The sequence below is a fragment of the Ahaetulla prasina genome, chromosome 17 (assembly GCF_028640845.1).
Source record: "Ahaetulla prasina isolate Xishuangbanna chromosome 17, ASM2864084v1, whole genome shotgun sequence".
NCBI lineage: Eukaryota > Metazoa > Chordata > Lepidosauria > Squamata > Colubridae > Ahaetulla > Ahaetulla prasina.
This window is the reverse complement of record NC_080555.1, coordinates 11,165,143-11,182,723: the sequence shown is the minus strand read 5'-3', so window position 1 is coordinate 11,182,723 and position 17,581 is coordinate 11,165,143. Positions and strand designations below refer to the sequence as shown.

Genomic DNA, 17,581 nt, shown 5'->3' with positions numbered 1-17,581 from the left:
CCATTCCATTCCATTCTGTTCTCTTTTCTATTCTATTTATTCCATTCCATTCCATTCCATATTTTCTATTCTACTCTATTCTACTCTACTCTCCTCCCCTCCCCTCCATTCCATTCTGTAATTTATTCTGTAATTGTATTGCATTGTATTGTCTATATTCTATATTCTATTCTACTCTACTCCACTCCACTCTATTATGTAATTCTATTCTGTAATTGTATTGTATTGTCTATATTCTATTCTAGTCCATTTTCCATTCCATTCTATTATATTCTCTTTCCTATTCTATTCTATTTATTCCATTCCATTCTATGTTTTCTATTCTATTCATTCCATTCCATTCTTCTCTTCTCTTCCCTTCTTTCCACTCTTCTCTTATTCCCTTCCTTTCCCTTCTTTGTTGTGCTGACTCTGCCGTAACTTTTCTCAAATGATTCCCCACTGTGACCCTCGAAGGAGACCCCCAAAGGCGGCCCAATCCTTACCGGAATGCCTGTTCCCGGAGCGTCCAAAATGCAGAACCCGTCCGTGGCTTCGCTCTCCCCTTCGCTATCCTCAGAAGGGCTGAAATCGAGACCCTCGCCCACTGGGGCCCCTGGGGGTGGGGGGGCCTTCCCTTGGCCTGCCGCCCCGTTCTCACCGGGGAAGAGATACACTGAGACGGGTGAAGGCTGCCGCCTCATCCCAGAGTCCCCTGGGGAAAGAGCATTTGAAAGAGGGTTGAGCGGCTGCATTCGCACAAGCTGCACTCTCTTGGACAGGAAGCACCCCCCCAAATCCTCAGAATGGACAGGAAACACCCCCCAAATCCCCAGAATCAGAACGGACAGGAAACACCCCCAAAATCCTCAGAACGGACAGGAAACATCCTCAAAATCCCCAGAACGGACAGGAAACACCCCCAAAATCCTCAGAATGGACAGGAAACATCCTCAAAATCCCCAGAACGGACAGGAAACACCCCCCAAATCCTCAGAACGGACAGGAAATACCCCCAAAATCCTCAGAACGGACAGGAAACACCCCCCAAATCCTCAGAACGGACAGGAAATACCCCCAAAATCCTCAGAACGGACAGGAAACCTCAAAATCCCCAGAACGGACAGGAAACACCCCCAAAATCCTCAGAATGGACAGGAAACATCCTCAAAATCCCCAGAACGGACAGGAAACACCCCCCAAATCCTCAGAACGGACAGGAAACACCCCCAAAATCCTCAGAACGGACAGGAAACACCCCCAAAATCCCCAGAACGGACAGGAAACATCCTCAAAATCCCCAGAACGGACAGGAAACACCCCTCAAATCCTCAGAACAGACAGGAAACATCCTCAAAATCCCCAGAACGGACAGGAAACACCCCAAATCCTCAGAACGGACAGGAAACACCCCAAAATCCCCAGAACGGACAGGAAACACCCCAAATCCTCAGATTGATTGATTGATTGATTGTTTGATTAGCCCATGGGCCATCTCAAAAGTGCAGCGTTTCAGAAACAAATTACTACTAACGTTTGATAAAATACAATTTAAAATGGAACTGGGATAAAATACGATTTAAAATGAAATTGGAATAAAATCAGGGGTGGGATTCTATCGGTTCAGACAGGTTTGAGCGAACCGGTAGCTCCGAGAATCAGCTCCTGCGTTTTACTTACCTTTATTGATTAGCAGCTGATTAGCATGGCAGAGCGAATTGCTGCGCCTCAGCTGTTTTAATTCCCTAGCACTAACACGGAAGGTGATTTTTTTTGTTGTTGAACTGCAGACACGCGCACAGCATGCGTCTGTCGCAGGCGCGCGCAGGCGTGCGTGAAGCACGCGATCACCGAACCGGTTGTTAAACCGGAAGGATCCCACCACTGAATAAAATACAACTTAAAATGAAATTGGATTAAAATACAATCCAATTAAGCGATAGACAAAATACGATAAAATTGTATTTCTATCAGGCCTGGAAGCAGTGGAGGGATTCAGCCAGTTCGCACCTATTCGGGAGAACCGGTTGTTAACTTTCTAAGCAGTTCAGAGAACCGGTTGTTGGAAGAAATCTTATTTTGGTTTTTTTCCCACTTTACAGGGCTAATCCTGTAAGGAAGGCAGGAAGATAACATTCTGGTGGTGTTTCTAGCCTAATCTTTATTTCCCTGCTTACAGAAACTGCCTCTGTGGTTAATCCCTTATTACATTGTAACAGCTAAGGTGAAGCATCATCAACGTGAGTGATGTTGAGTTGGCCACGCCCACATGGTCACATGACCACCCAGCCACACCTACTCAGCTGGTCATTAGGGCAGAGAACTGGTTGTTAAATTATTTGAATCCCACCACTGCCTGGAAGCCATCTTTTGTGTGGGGCCTTCAGGCTTGGGACATTTCCTACTGTGGGAAACTGGGAGCGGGGATTGTATGGTACTATGGGTGATATGTAGTCATAATAACATTCTTTTCTCAGAGAGTCAAGGACATCTTGCCCTGCACCTGGAAGGCTGGAACTGGGAGGCCTCTCCAGTTGGAATGGTGCTTTGATTGGACCATGTGATGGACTTGTGGGTGCTGGGCAGGGACTTGTTCTTTCTTTCTTTCTTTCTTTCTTTCTTTCTTTCTTTATTTATTTATTTATTTATTTATTTATTTATTTTTAGTTGGGGTAAATATTTTTATTGCACTCAAAATGCCATAAAAGGATATGCAAATGCTTGAATTCTCCAGAACTCTCTTTCAGATAAGATGTTAACAAAAAAAAATAGGAAAGAGAAGCAAGAAAATTTAAAAAATTAAGCTGGATGCTTTAGCTATGAGATCTACACTTCACATGAAATGATAGATTAAATGACAAATAATAATGGTGCCATGTGGCATCTAATATTCAGAGATGGGAAAAAATGATTTTTTTCCTACCCCTTTCCCAAGCCCAGCTGTTGGGTGGGGAAAACCTGGAAGTTTTCGGTCTCTAATAAAATGGAACTTGAAGGAACTTTGGAGTTTTCTTTCGTTGGGGATGTTACTTGGAACCCTGATAATTTTGGCGTCACCCCTGCAATCCACCCCAGACAGTCCCGCATATGCCAATCTCAACCGAACCATTTTGCTTAAGTCCTGTGCCGTATTAAATGTTATTTTCAGATTTTGGCCGCACATAAGGTAAGTGGTTTTGCTATGGGGATCCCAATGGGTCCTTCGTTTGGTATACAGACCAAGGTCTTTTGGCTAAGATCAAGTGTAGTATTCTTAATACAGCGGTTCTCAACCTGTGGGTCGGGACCCCATTGGGGGTCGAATGACGATTTGCCAGGGGTCGCCTAAGACCATCGGAAATATGGGAAGTATACTTGCGAGTCGAAGAAACGCGCTCCAATGGTTGACTCCACAAGCCAGCTGCAGGCTCTTCAAATCGCTAGCCAAATTCGGCTTCAGGCGCGATGAATTAAAAACGAGAGAAATCTTTGCTCTGACGTCTCCCTCTCAAGCCAGCTGCAATCACTCCCAATCGCTAGCCTAATCTGGCTTCAGGCGCCATAAACTTAATAGGGGAGGAGTCTCCGCTTTAATGCCTCCGTCCTCAAGGCAATCACAAGCAGTTCAGATCGCTAGCCAATACGGCTTCAGGCGCGATAAATTCAAAACGAAAATAATTTTACGGTTAGGGTCGCCACATTGTGGGGAACTGTATTAAAGGGGTCGCAGCACTATAAAGGTTGAGAACCACTGTCTTAATAGTTCAACCCCATCAGAGATGGAAACGCCACCGGTGTTGCGAAGCGTCATCTGAAGTCAAGCTAGAACGTGCCCCTCCCTGCTCCCCCCCAATCTCACCGGTCATTTCCTGGTATCCCCGCTCGGTATCCATAAGGGCGTCTGTGAGGTCTCGCTGGTTGATGGCCGCCGTCTCAGCTGGGGGACAGGTGGGCAGCGAAGCCGGGCTCTCAGATAACTAGCAGAGGACAAAAAGCCACACTTAAAAATGCGTACGACAGGATAGAAATTATAAATTTGACAATGGCGACTGCTCATAAGGAAAACCCATACAAAATGTTTTACAGGTGGCATCCGCCACCGGCAAGGTTAGGAAAGATATCCCAAAATATGTCCACCAAATGTTGGAAACGCAATCACACATCGGGCACATACTGTCACATGTGGTGGACATGTGCAAAGGCAAAAAAATTTTTAGACGAAAACCCTAACCCTAACCCATGGAGAAAGTTCTGTGGGTGTGGGCACATGACATTTTTTTTTTGGAAGGAACTTATGGCTGCCTTTATAATTAGAGGCAGAGGTAAATAGCAAGAGTCAAAAAGCTTTCTTTGGACTATTCCCATGAGGATTGGTGTCGTTGGGACCACACAACAGTTTTAGAAGAGACTTTTAGATGGTGTCTTTGGATTATTGATTTAAGTGGAAGTTCTTATTTAAGAAGAACTCAAAGGCCAAGAAGGAAAGTAAGAATGGAATAGCGGACTATTCCCACGGAGAAGGCGCTGCTGATGTAGACGCACGATATTTTTTTGAAAGGAACTAATGTCTGGTTTTAGAGTTATGTTATGAGATTCATTTTAGAAAACGTTAATATTTATATTAAAATATGAGTAACAATTATGATAAAAATAATTGAGGTTTTGGGAAATGGAGGGAAAAATACTAGAATAAATTGAAATGAGAGGGAAATGAGTGTTAGTATACTGAAGAAGAAATTTTTCTTTTTTGTTTTTGCAAATAAGTAAAATGAAAGGATTTGATAAAACTTCTAAGGAAACAGTTAATATTTTGGGAAAATAACTGGGGGAAAGAATTAGTGACTATCCTTGCAAATGTTAAATGTTTTACTTGTTATTAAAATGGATTAGATGGAACACTTTAAATATATGTTATTGATTTAGAGGCATAGGAAGATGAGGGAAGAATGGAATTGTCTATGTGATCTCTGGGCAGTTTTAAGAAAGAGATTTTAGATAGGATGACCTCTGATTAGTAATATAGATATAAAGCTGAGAGTGGTGAAATTATAAAATGTAAATAGTATTTATTAATGATGTTGAAGGGAATTAAGCACGGGGACTAGACTTCATTTAAATATTCTCCTGAATGGGTTGAATTTGATTTATTTCTATAATCAGATTGTGTGCAAATAATTGAATTTAAAGAAGAAGAAGGAAAATACATTGTATAAGATTATAACTTAGGTGAAACTTGATACGTTTAAAGATGTACCTGACCAATAATTTTTTCTCAATGATTTTTTTTATTATGTTTGTAAAAAAATAAAAAAAAATTGGCAAAAAAAATGATCCCAAAAGTCGGCGGAGGAGGAGGTGGAGGAGAGGGAGAAGGAGAAAGAAGAAGAAGATTGGGAGGAGGAGGAAGGAGGAGGAAGAGGAAGGAGGAGGAGGAGAAGGAGAAAGAGGAAGGAGGAGGAGGAGAAAGAGGAAGGAGGAGAGGGAGAAGGAGAAAGAAGAAGAATGGGAGAAGGAAGAGGAGGAGGAGGAGGAGGAAAGAGGAGGAGAAGGAGAAGAAGAAGGAGGAGGAGAGGAGAAGGAGAAAGAAGAAGAAGATTGGGAGGAGGAAGGAGGAGGAAGAGGAAGGAGGAGGAGGAGAAGGAGAAAGAGGAAGGAGGAGGAGGAGAAAGAGGAAGGAGGAGAGGAGAAGGAGAAAGAAGAAGAATGGGAGAAGGAAGAGGAGGAGGAGGAGGAGGAGGAAGAGGAGGAGAAGGAGAAAGAGGAAGGAGGAGAGGAGAAGGAGAAAGAAGAAGAATGGGAGAAGGAAGAGGAGGAGGAGAAGAGGAGGAGGAAGAAGGAGGAAGGAGGAGAGGAGGAGGAGAAAAAGGAAGGAGGAGGAAGAGGAGGAGGAGGAGGAGAAGAAGAAGAAGAAGAGGAGGAGGAAGAAAAAGAAGAAGAGGAGGAGGAGGAGGAGGAGGAGGAGGAGGAATTAGAATTTGCTTAACAACCGTGGCAAAAAAAGATCGTAAAATTGATAGGGCGTGGCTTACTTAACAACCATCTTGCTTAGCAGCAGACATTCTGGCCCCAATTTGTGGTCGTAAATTGAGAAACCCCTCTACCACCGAAGAGAGGAAAGGGCTCATCCACATCCTTGGTTTGACCTGGTCAGAGACTCCTCCGGCCCAACCAGCCCTTTGGACTTACCTGCACCTTCTGCCCGGCAATCTCAGTGGGGCTGTCGTGCCGAGGGGGCGGGTGCTGGTCCCCTTTGTTGACCACGTACTGGATGAGGTTGGCGAGGGCTGCACAAGAGTCGGCGCAAGTGTGGATGTGCACCACGTTGTTGGAGCAGCGGAGCTCAAAGAGGGGCCGGGTCTGCCCCAGGGGGAGGAGAGAGAGACACACACACACATATAGAAGGCAGGTCACATGGACGGCAGAGACCCCAGGATTTCCACCATACACTGAAACGGTGTTGCTTGACCTTGGAGACTTGGAAGATGTGTGGACTTCAATTCCCAGAATTCCAGACATTTCTTAAAGGATGCTGGCTGGGGAATTCTGGGAGTGGAAGTCCTCCCATCTTAAAGCATGCTGGCTGGGGGATTCTGGGAGTTGAAGGCCACCCCTCTTAAAGCATGCTGGCTGGGGGATTCTGGGAGTAGAAGTCCTCCCATCTTAAAGCATGCTGGCTGGGGGATTCTGGGAGTGGAAGGCCACCCCTCTTAAAGCATGCTGGCTGGGGAATTGTGGGAGTTGAAGTCCATCCTTCTTAAGGCATGCTGGCTGGGGAATTCTGGGAGTGGAAGGCCACCCCTCTTAAAGCATGCTGGCTGGGGAATTGTGGGAGTTGAAGTCCTCCCATCTTAAAGCATGCTGGCTGGGGGATTCTGGTCCCATCTTAAAGCATGCTGCCTGGGGAATTCTGGAAGTGGAAGTCCTCCCATCTTAAAGAATGCTGGCTGGGGAATTCTGGGAGTGGAAGTCCTCCCATCTTAAAACATGCTGGCTGGGGAATTCTGGGAGTGGAAGTCCTCCCATCTTAAAAAATGCTGGCTGGGGAATTCTGGGAGTTGAAGTCCGCCCCTCTTAAAAGAATGCTGGCTGGGGATTTTTGGGAGTTGAAGCCCACCCCTCTTAAAGCATGCTGGCTGGGGAATTCTGGGAGTGGAAGTCCGCCCCTCTTAAAAGAATGCTGGCTGGGGAATTCTGGGAGTTGAAGTCCGCCCCTCTTAAAAGAATGCTGGCTGGGGATTTTTGGGAGTTGAAGCCCACCCCTCTTAAAGCATGCTGGCTGGGGGATTCTGGGAGTGGAAGTCCTCCCATCTTAAAAAATGCTGGCTGGGGAATTCTGGGAGTTGAAGTCCGCCCCTCTTAAAAGAATGCTGGCTGGGCATTTCTGGGAGTTGAAGCCCACCCCTCTTAAGGCATGCTGGCTGGGGAATTCTGGAAGTAGAAGGCCATCCTTCTTAAAGCATGCTGGCTGTGAAACCCATTTTAAAATTAACATTAAAATATAGAACATATAGGGCTGGAAGGGACCTTGGAGGTCTTGTAGTCCAACCTCCTCCTCAAGGCAGGAGACTTTATACCATCCTGGTCAAATGGTTCTCTAAGCTATTTTTGAAAACCTCCAGCAATGGAGCACCCACAACTGTTCCTTTGTCAGGAAATTTCTCTTATTAGATCGCTCTTTCAAAAGCTTCCACCCATTGCTTCCTGTTCTATCTTCTGGTATGTTGGAGAATAGGCCAATAAAAGCTTGAAGACAAGGTTTTGCCTGGCTATCTGCCAAGTTACCCATTTTTATTTTTATTTTAAAGGAATGAATTGAAGAGAGAAAAATATCAGGGAGACGGAAGTCAAGCAAGGCAGCCGTGGAGCCCACGGGCCCCACATTGGAGATACAGCCTCCGGAAACATACCAGCTTGCCAGTGGTGGCTCCTTTCCATGTCGTGATGACTAATTCCAAGAGATCCACTTCCACCACGCAAACGTAATCTAGGCCGAGAGAAAATGTTATGTTATGTTATGTTAAAAGATGAAACCGGCACTTGGTAAGAATAGAATAGAATAGAATAGAATAGAATAGAATAGAATAGAATAGAATAGAATAGAATAGAATAGAATAGAATAGAATAGAATAGAATGGAATGGAATGGAATGGAATGGAATGGAGAATAGAATAGAATGTAGAATAGAATAATATATAGAATGGAATGGAATAGAATTGAATAATATATAGAAGAGAAGAGAAGAGAAGAGAAGAGAAGAGAAGAGAAGAGAAGAGAAGAGAAGAGAAGAGAATAATATATAGAATGGAATGGAATGGAATGAATAGAATAGAATAGAATTTTATATTGGCCAAGTGTGATTGGACACACAAGGAATTTGTCTTGGTGCATATGCTCTCAGTGTACATAAAAGAAAAGATACCTTCATTAAGAATCATAAGGTACAACACTTGATGATAGTCATAGGGTACAAATAAGCAATCAGATAGATAGATAGATAGATAGATAGATAGATAGATAGATAGATAGATAGATAGGTAGGTAGGTAGGTAGGTAGGTAGGTAGGTAGGTAGGTAGGTAGATAGATAGATAGATATTGTAGATAGATATTGTAGATAGATAGATATAAATGATAGAAGATAGATAGATAGATAGATAGATAGATAGATTGAGATAGACAGACAGACAGACAGAGATGGATAGATGATAGAAGAAAGAAAAAGAAAGAAGAATAGAACAGAACAGAACAGAACAGAACAGAATAGAATATTGGCCAAGTGTGATTGGACACACAAGGAATTTGTCTTGGTGCATATGCTCTCAGTGTACATAAAAGAAAAGATACGTTATCAAGAATCATAAGGTACAACTCTTAATGATAGTCATAGGGTACAAATAAGCAATCAGGAAACAATATCAATGTAAATCGTAAGGATACAAGCAACAAAGTTACAGTCCTAAGTGGGAGGAGATGGGTAATGGGAACAATGAGAAGATTAATAGTAGTGCAGATTTAGTAAATAGTTTGACAGTGTTGAGGGAATTATTTGTTTATCAGAGTAAGTCAGAAACGTGATGGAAGAAGACGTCTGCAAGTCCTAGAACTTTCAGTTTGCTGGCCATCCTCGGCTTACGACTGCTAAGCGAGCCCAGAATTATGGTCGATAAGTCATCCAATTTTGTGACTTTTTTTTTTTTATTTGCATTTATATCCCGCCCTTCTCCGAGGACTCAGGGCGGCTTACACTATGTCAAGCAATAGTCTTCATCCATTTGTATATTATATACTTTTTATTGCCCCCAACAATCTGGGTCCTCATTTTACCTACCTTATAAAGGATGGAAGGCTGAGTCGACCTTGGGCCTGGTGGGACTCGAACCTGCAGTAATTGCAAGCAGCTGCTGTTAATAACAGACTGTCTTAGCAGTCTGAGTCACCAGAGGCCCTTGTTTTGCGGTGGTTTTTAAGCCAAATTTGTAGATCAGGGGGTGTCTCCCCTTGGCAGCTTTAAGAGTGGTGGACTTCAATTCCCAGAATCCCCCAGCGAGTTGAGATCCGCCAATCTTAAAAGTTAACCCCCTGCTGTGGAACTTAAGCAAAACCCTTGTCTGCAAAGGGCATTTTTTCCTGGAAACTGGGAAAAATCGTTAACTTTGTGACTTTGGAGACTGTAATAAGAAAGTAACAAGAGTAAAAATAATATGAAAAATACAGAGTTGTCTGAGCTGAGCCCCTTCTAAAAGATTAACAGAGTTGGAAGGGACTTTGGAGGTCATTTAATCCAACCCCCACCCCCGCCCAAGCAGGAGACCCTACACCATTTCTGACAGATGGCAGTCCAGTCTCTTCTTGAAAGCCTCCAGTGATGAAGCTCCCACAACATCTGAAGGCAACTTCTGTTCCATGGGTTGATTGTTCTCACTGTCAGAAAATTCCTCCTTATTTCCAGGTTAAATCTCTCATTGGTCAAGTTTCCATCCATTATTCCTTGTCTGGCCTTCGGGGGCTTTGGCCCCCTCCTCTCTGGGGCAGCCCCTCAAATATTGGAAGATGCTCTCCTGTCTCCTCTGGTCCTTCTCTTCCCTAGACTAGCCAGGCCCAGTTCCTGCAACCGTTCATCATCTGTTTTAGCCTCCAGTCCCCTCATCATCCTGGTTGCTCTTCTCTGCACTTTTTCTAGAGTCTCAACATCTTTTTTTATAGTGTGATGACCAAAACTAGATGCAGGATTCTAGGTGTGGTCGTATTAAGGCTTTATAATCTGTTATAGTTATATAATGTATTACCTCTCCTGTTTTAAGGCTGATGGCTATCAACTTTTTTTGCAAAAGCCATGCCATTGGCCCAAGAAAATCCCCATCACAGGCGGGGGGCGGGGGAAGAGGGGAAGAGGGGAGGGGTACCTTTATTCAGGTCACCGGTCTCTGCTTCACACTTGTTGGAGAGGAACAGAGTAGAGTTATCCAAAATGAAGCTAGCGGGAGAACAAGCAGGCTTGGTTAGGATCCACTCTTCAACTATTTTAAAATTCAGCACCCGTGCATATATATATATATATATACATACATATATATATATATGTATGTATGTATGTATGTATGTATGTAGGTCGGTCTTTGGTTGTTCGGGTTTTCTCCCGTGTAAAATTGGAAGTCTCTTGGCGACGTTTTGACGAAGTCTCATTCGTCATCTTCAGGCTTCAGCTTCGTGCTTCTGGGAGCAATGTGTGATTGCAGCTGTTTCTTCCTTTTTAACTGCTAGTGGGGGTTTGAACTGATTGGGTGGGAGCTTGGCTGTGATCTGATTGGATGGGGGGTTTTTTGTGCTCTGATTGGCTGGGGTGTGTCCTGTTTGGGTGGGGGCTTGGTTGTGCTCAGATTAGTTTGAGTTGCAGGATTTGAGCTGGTGAGCTGCATTGCTGTTGTTTGGCCGTGGTCGCACATCTTCATAGTGGGTGTCAGTCTGCTGCATGTATGGATTGGAGGGATACATGTAGCAGACTGACACCCACTATGAAAATGTAGCACGACCACGAACACGAACACGAAGCCAAACAACAGCAATGCAGCTCACCAGCTCAAATCCCCCTGCAACTCAGACTAATCTGAGCACAACCAAGCCCCCACCCAAACAGGACACACCCCCAGCCAATCAGAGCACAAAAAAAACCCCATCCAATCAGAGCACAGCCAAGCTCCCACCCAATCAGTTCAAACCCCCACTAGCAGTTAAAAAGGAAGAAACAGCTGCAATCACACATTGCTCCCAGAAGCACGAAGCTGAAGCCTGAAGATGACGAATGAGACTTCACGAAACGCCGCCAAGACACTTCCAATTTTACGCGAGAAAACCCGAATAACCAAAGACCTATATATATATATGTTTTCTGAGGTTTTCGGTGTTTGTATGTAGGTCTTTGGTTATTCGGGTTTTCTCCCGTAAAGGAGAAAATCGGGTTTTGAGTTATTCGGGTTTTCTCCGTGTAAAATTGAAGTCTCTTGGCGATGTTTGTGAAGTCTCATTCGTCATCTTCAGGCTTCAACCGTGCTTCTGGGAGCAATGTGTGATTGCAGCTGTTTCTTCCTTTAACTGCTAGTGGGGTTTGAACTGATTGGGTGGGAGCTTGGCTGTGATCTGATTGGATGGGGGTTTTGTGCTCTGATTGGCTGGGGTGTGTCCTGTTTGGGTGGGGGCTTGGTTGTGCTCAGATTAGTTTGAGTTGCAGGATTTGAGCTGGTGAGCTGCATTGCTGTTGTTTGGCCGTGGTCGCACATCTTCATAGTGGGTGTCAGTCTGCTGCATGTATGGATTGGAGGGATACATGCAGCAGACTGACACCCACTATGAAAATGTAGCACCCACCACCACGAACACGAAGCCAAACAACAGCAATGCAGCTCACCAGCTCAAAATCCCCCTGCAACTCAGACTAATCTGAGCACAACCAAGCCCCCACCCAAACAGGACACACCCCAGCCAATCAGAGCACAAAACCCCATCCAATCAGAGCACAGCCAAGCTCCCACCCAATCAGTTCAAACCCCACTAGCAGTTAAAAGGAAGAAACAGCTGCAATCACACATTGCTCCCAGAAGCACGGTTGAAGCCTGAAGATGACGAATGAGACTTCACGAAACGCCGCCAAGACACTTCCAATTTTACGCGAGAAAACCCGAATAACCAAAGACCTATATATATATATGTTTTCTGAGGTTTTCGGTGTTTGTATGTAGGTCTTTGGTTATTCGGGTTTTCTCCCGTAAAGGAGAAAATCGGGTTTTGAGTTATTCGGGTTTTCTCCGTGTAAAATTGAAGTCTCTTGGCGATGTTTGTGAAGTCTCATTCGTCATCTTCAGGCTTCAACCGTGCTTCTGGGAGCAATGTGTGATTGCAGCTGTTTCTTCCTTTAACTGCTAGTGGGGTTTGAACTGATTGGGTGGGAGCTTGGCTGTGATCTGATTGGATGGGGGTTTTGTGCTCTGATTGGCTGGGGTGTGTCCTGTTTGGGTGGGGGCTTGGTTGTGCTCAGATTAGTTTGAGTTGCAGGGGATTTGAGCTGGTGAGCTGCATTGCTGTTGTTTGGCCGTGGTGCGTGCACATCTTCATAGTGGGTGTCAGTCTGCTGCATGTATGGATTGGAGGGATACATGTAGCAGACTGACACCCACTATGAAAATGTAGCACGACCACGAACACGAACACGAAGGCAAACAACAGCAATGCAGCTCACCAGCTCAAAATCCTGCAACTCAGACTAATCTGAGCACAACCAAGCCCCCACCCAAACAGGACACACCCCAGCCAATCAGAGCACAAAACCCCATCCAATCAGAGCACAGCCAAGCTCCCACCCAATCAGTTCAAACCCCCACTAGCAGTTAAAAAGGAAGAAACAGCTGCAATCACACATTGCTCCCAGAAGCACGAAGCTGAAGCCTGAAGATGACGAATGAGACTTCGTCGAAACGTCGCCAAGACACTTCCAATTTTATGCGGGAGAAAACCCGAATAACCAAAGACCTATATATATATATGTTTTCTGAGGTTTTCGCGGGTGTTTGTATGTAGGTCTTTGGTTATTCGGGTTTTCTCCCGCGTAAAGGAGAAAATCGGGTTTTGGTTATTCGGGTTTTCTCCCGCGTAAAGCCAAGACACTTCCAATTTTACGCGGGAGAAAACCCGAATAACCAAAGACCTACATACATACATACATACATACATACATACATACATACATACATACATATATATTAAATTTCCAAAAGTTAAAATACACAATACACAAAAACAAAAAGAAATATAAAACACCCAAAGACAAACGCGTCAAAATTACATTAATCGTAACAGCTTTTCCTACATCGGTATCTCTTATCCTATTTAACCTCTATATACGGATTCTACTTCTAAGTATCTCTATAAACCAACATTCTTATTCAAACAATCTTAACCTCTATTCAGAATTCAGTCTCATGACAAAAATCTCCCTTAAGTTTTATGCTTACTCTCCAGCCAGGAATGCCATCTATTCCAGGGGTCTCCAACCTTGGCAACTTTAAGACTTGTGGACTTCAACTCCCAGAATACCTCAGCCAGCAAAGCTGGCTAAGGAATTCTGGGAGTTGAAATCCACAAGTCTTAAAGTTGTCAAGGTTGGAGACCCCTGATCTATTCCATATTCGATAACACTCAGTATCTTCCCTCTCCTTCATTTCCATTGATAATCTATCCATTTCTGCACATTCATTTTTTTATTATTATTATAATTTGATCCGGTGAGATATCTGGATGTTTCCAATTCTGTGCTATTACAATTCTACATGCCGTCAATATGTGTAATATGATATATTGTATATTTTTTTTCCATTTTCCCTTCCAGAATGCCCAATAGGAATAGTTCCGGGTTGGTTTTTTTTTCTATTTTCTGCCCTGTTATTTCAACCAGCCAGTTTTTTATCTTCCCCCCAAAATTTCTTAATCTTAGCATTTTTTTATTTATCCATTAAAATTCGTTCGCCCGCCCATCTCTTGCAGGGTGAGATTGAGAATCCAGTGAGGGAGGGAAAAGATTCCTTTTCTTGAGGGAAAGGAAATACAGGCGCCATCCAACAGGTGCAGTGTGCTAACAGGCGCACCAATCCTGGATTCAATATGCCTTTCCTGGTATGCATGCAGCTTTTTTAATTGCTGGCTGCCACATCTATTCATCTCCGCCCCCTGCCTTTTATCCCGAGCTAGAGTGGGCCTTCGCTAGCAGGGGTGGCTCTTCCATCCCAAGGACCGGCCCATAGATTTCCACTGCCCTCCTCTCCTCTGGCTCCTTGCATTCCTGCTCAAAATCCGCCTCTTTTTCACAGCTTCCTTGAGATTCCTTCTGTTTCCACATTCCCCCCCACCCCCAAGAGATTTGGAGGGCTCAGCCCCACAACTCACCGAAGGAGGAAGACTGAGGTATCCACGATGATGTTACTGGAGAGGGTGAAGGTCTCCGCGGTGATGAGGACCCGGAGGGGTAAATAGAGAGGCCTGTGAAGGAGAAGGTGGAGGTCAGACTTGGGGCAATGTTTATTAACCTTGGGAACATTAAGAGGTGTGGACTTCAACTCCCAGAATTCCCCAGCCAGCTCTAATGGTTGAGAGGGGGAAGCCACAGCACAGCAGTCCTCTCTGGGACGCAAGTCACCCCAAAACTGCAGCAGCTGGCGGAAAGAGGCTGGAATGAAACCCAAGTACAAGTCACAATAACCAGAATTACAGAATTGGAAGGGACCTTGTAGCTCATCTAGTCCAGGGGTCTCCAACCTTGGCCACTTTAAGCCTGGAGGACTTCAACTCCCAGAATCCCTCAGCCAGCAAAGCTGGCTGAGGGATTCTGGGAGTTGAAGTCCACCATGCTTAAAGTGGCCAAGTGTCGTGTCCCACTCCTCCTCTGATGGCCGGGTCTGGAAAGTCCGTATCAAGCGTGGCCACGAAGCCTCTGCAGCTTTGCCAAAGTCCTGTCAGAGTCCTCAGGGCAGGCAGGAATCCAAGGTGTGACTTCAGCAACCAGATGAGACTTCGCCTGACTCAAGGAATGCCAGAAAGCAGATCCTTTATATAGGCCATGGGGTGTGGCTCCATGACTTAGCACTTATCCAGGCCTGCCCCTCCCTTCCTTCTGCTGACGTCGCCTCTCCATTCTCCGGAAGCGTGGAACTGTCCACCTTTCGTCTGCCTGCCCAGCTGCCAGCAATTCTAGCTCGTGACTGGCTTCATGCTCATCATGCTCACACGCTGTGGGGGGGAGGTTTATTTGCTCAGTCTGTCCGGGCATGGTGCCAGGACTGGGGGCTGGAGGCATGCCAGGCCATTCGTCTTCATTATCAGTCTCTGGCTGAGATAGCAGGAGATGGGAGGGGCCCGGCTGCGGAGAGGGGGGCGGGCGAGGCACAACACCAAGGTTGGAGACCCCTGATCTAGTCTAACCCCCCTGCTCAAGCAGGAGACTCGATACCAGTGATGGCGAACCTTTTCAGCACCGAGTGCCTAAACTGGAACACGCGTCCATGCACGAGCGGGGGAGTGCCGCAAACCCAAAGAGCATCTGGCCGGCAGACACATGCCTGCTTTGGGGCCATTTTCAGGCTGTATTTCAATCCCAAAATTGGCCATCAAACAGCCCAAAAATGGCCTGTTTCTTGGCCGTTTTCATGTCATTTTCAGGCTGTATTTCAATCCCAAAATTGGCCATCAAACAGCCCAAAAATGGCCTGTTTCTTGGCCGTTTTCATGTCATTTTCAGGCTGTATTTCATCCAGCCAGTTTTTTATCTTCCCCCAAAATTTCTTAATTTAGCATTTTTTTATTTATCCATTAAAATTCGTTCGCCTGCCCATCTCTTGCAGGGTGAGATTGAGAATCCAGTGAGGGAGGGAAAAGATTCCTTTTCTTGAGGGAAAGGAAATACAGGCGCCATCCAACAGGTGCAGCGTGCTAACAGGCGCACCAATCCTGGATTCAATACGCCTTTCCTGGTATGCATGCAGCTTTTTTAATTGCTGGCTGCCACATCTATTCATCTCCGCCCCCTGCCTTTTATCCCCAGAGCTAGAGTGGGCCTTCGCTAGCAGGGGTAGATCTTCCGTCCCAAGGACCGGCCCATAGATTTCCACTGCCCTCCTCTCCTCTGGCTCCTTGCATTCCTGCTCAAAATCCGCCTCTTTTTCACAGCTTCCTTGAGATTCCTTCTGTTTCCACATTCCCCCCCACCCCCAAGAGATTTGGAGGGCTCAGCCCCACAACTCACCGAAGGAGGAAGACCGAGGTATCCACGATGATGTTACTGGAGAGGGTGAAGGTCTCCGCGGTGATGAGGACCCGGAGGGGTAAGTAGAGAGGCCTGTGAAGTAGAAGGTGGAGGTCAGACTTGGGGCAATGTTTATTAACCTTGGGAACATTAAGAGGTGTGGACTTCAACTCCCAGAATTCCCCAGCCAGTTCTAATGGTTGAGAGGGGGAAGCCACAGCACAGCAGTCCTCTCTGGGGCGCAAGTCACCCCAAAACTGCAGCAGCTGGCGGAAAGAGGCTGGAATGAAACCCAAGTACAAGTCACAATAACCAGAATTACAGAATTGGAAGGGACCTTGTAGCTCATCTAGTCCAGGGGTCTCCAACCTTGGCCACTTTAAGCCTGGAGGACTTCAACTCCCAGAAGTGGGAGTTGAAGTCCTCCCATCTTAAAGCATGCTGGCTGGGGATTCTGGGAGTTGAAGTCCCACTCCCACTCCGACGAACGAGTCAAGGAAGTCCGTAACAAACTTGGCAACGAAGCCTCTGCAGCTTGCCAAAGTCCTGTCAGAGTCCTCAGGGCAGGCAGGAATCCAAGGTGTGACTTCAGCGATAGAGGCAGATATCAGCAAACTAGAGAAGACTTTGCTTGACTCAAGCTTGGAATGCCAAAAGCAGATCCTTTATATAGGCCATGGGGTGTGGCTCCATGACTCAGCATTTATCCAGGTCTGCCCCACCTCCTTCTGCTGACGTCGCCTCTCCATTCTCCGGAAGCGTGGATCTGTCCACCCTTCGTCTGCCTGCCCAGCTGCCGGCAATTCTAGCTCGTGACTGGCTTCATGCTCATCATGCTCACACGCTGTGGGGGGGGGAGGTTTATTTGCTCAGTCTGTCCGGGCATGGTGCCAGGACTGGGGGCTGGAGGCATGCCAGGCCATTCGTCTTCATTATCAGTCTCTGGCTGAGATAGCAGGAGATGGGAGGGGCCAGGCTGCGGAGAGGGGGGCGGGCGAGGCACAACACCAAGGTTGGAGAACCCTGATTTAGTCTAACCCCCCTGCTCAAGCAGGAGACTCTATACCAGTGATGGCGAACCTTTTCAGCACCGAGTGCCTAAACCCGAACACGCGTCCATGCGGGAGCGGGGGAGTGCCACAAACCCAAAAGACCAGCTGGTCGATGCGCCTGCGCACGCCAGCCAGTTGGTCTTCGGGTTTCCGCGCACTCACGCGCACCGGCCAGCTGGTCTTCATGCGCGTTGGAGCACCGGAAACCCAAAGAGCATCTGGCCGGCAGACACATGCCTGCTTTGGGGCCGTTTTTCGTACCATTTTTTGGGGCCATTTTCAGGCTGTATT

General features: G+C 46.0%; 1 protein-coding gene across 1 annotated transcript in view; it reads right to left on the bottom strand.

Moving 5' to 3' along the window:
- ATG2A (autophagy related 2A) overlaps window positions 1–17,581 on the bottom strand; it is a 113,016-nt gene that overhangs the window by 31,833 nt on the left and 63,602 nt on the right. Inside the window, 6 exon segments of the mRNA XM_058160071.1 lie at window positions 486–694; window positions 3,818–3,935; window positions 6,145–6,315; window positions 7,866–7,942; window positions 10,360–10,430; window positions 16,239–16,331. Of these exon segments, the coding sequence (XP_058016054.1) occupies window positions 486–694; window positions 3,818–3,935; window positions 6,145–6,315; window positions 7,866–7,942; window positions 10,360–10,430; window positions 16,239–16,331 (739 nt within the window).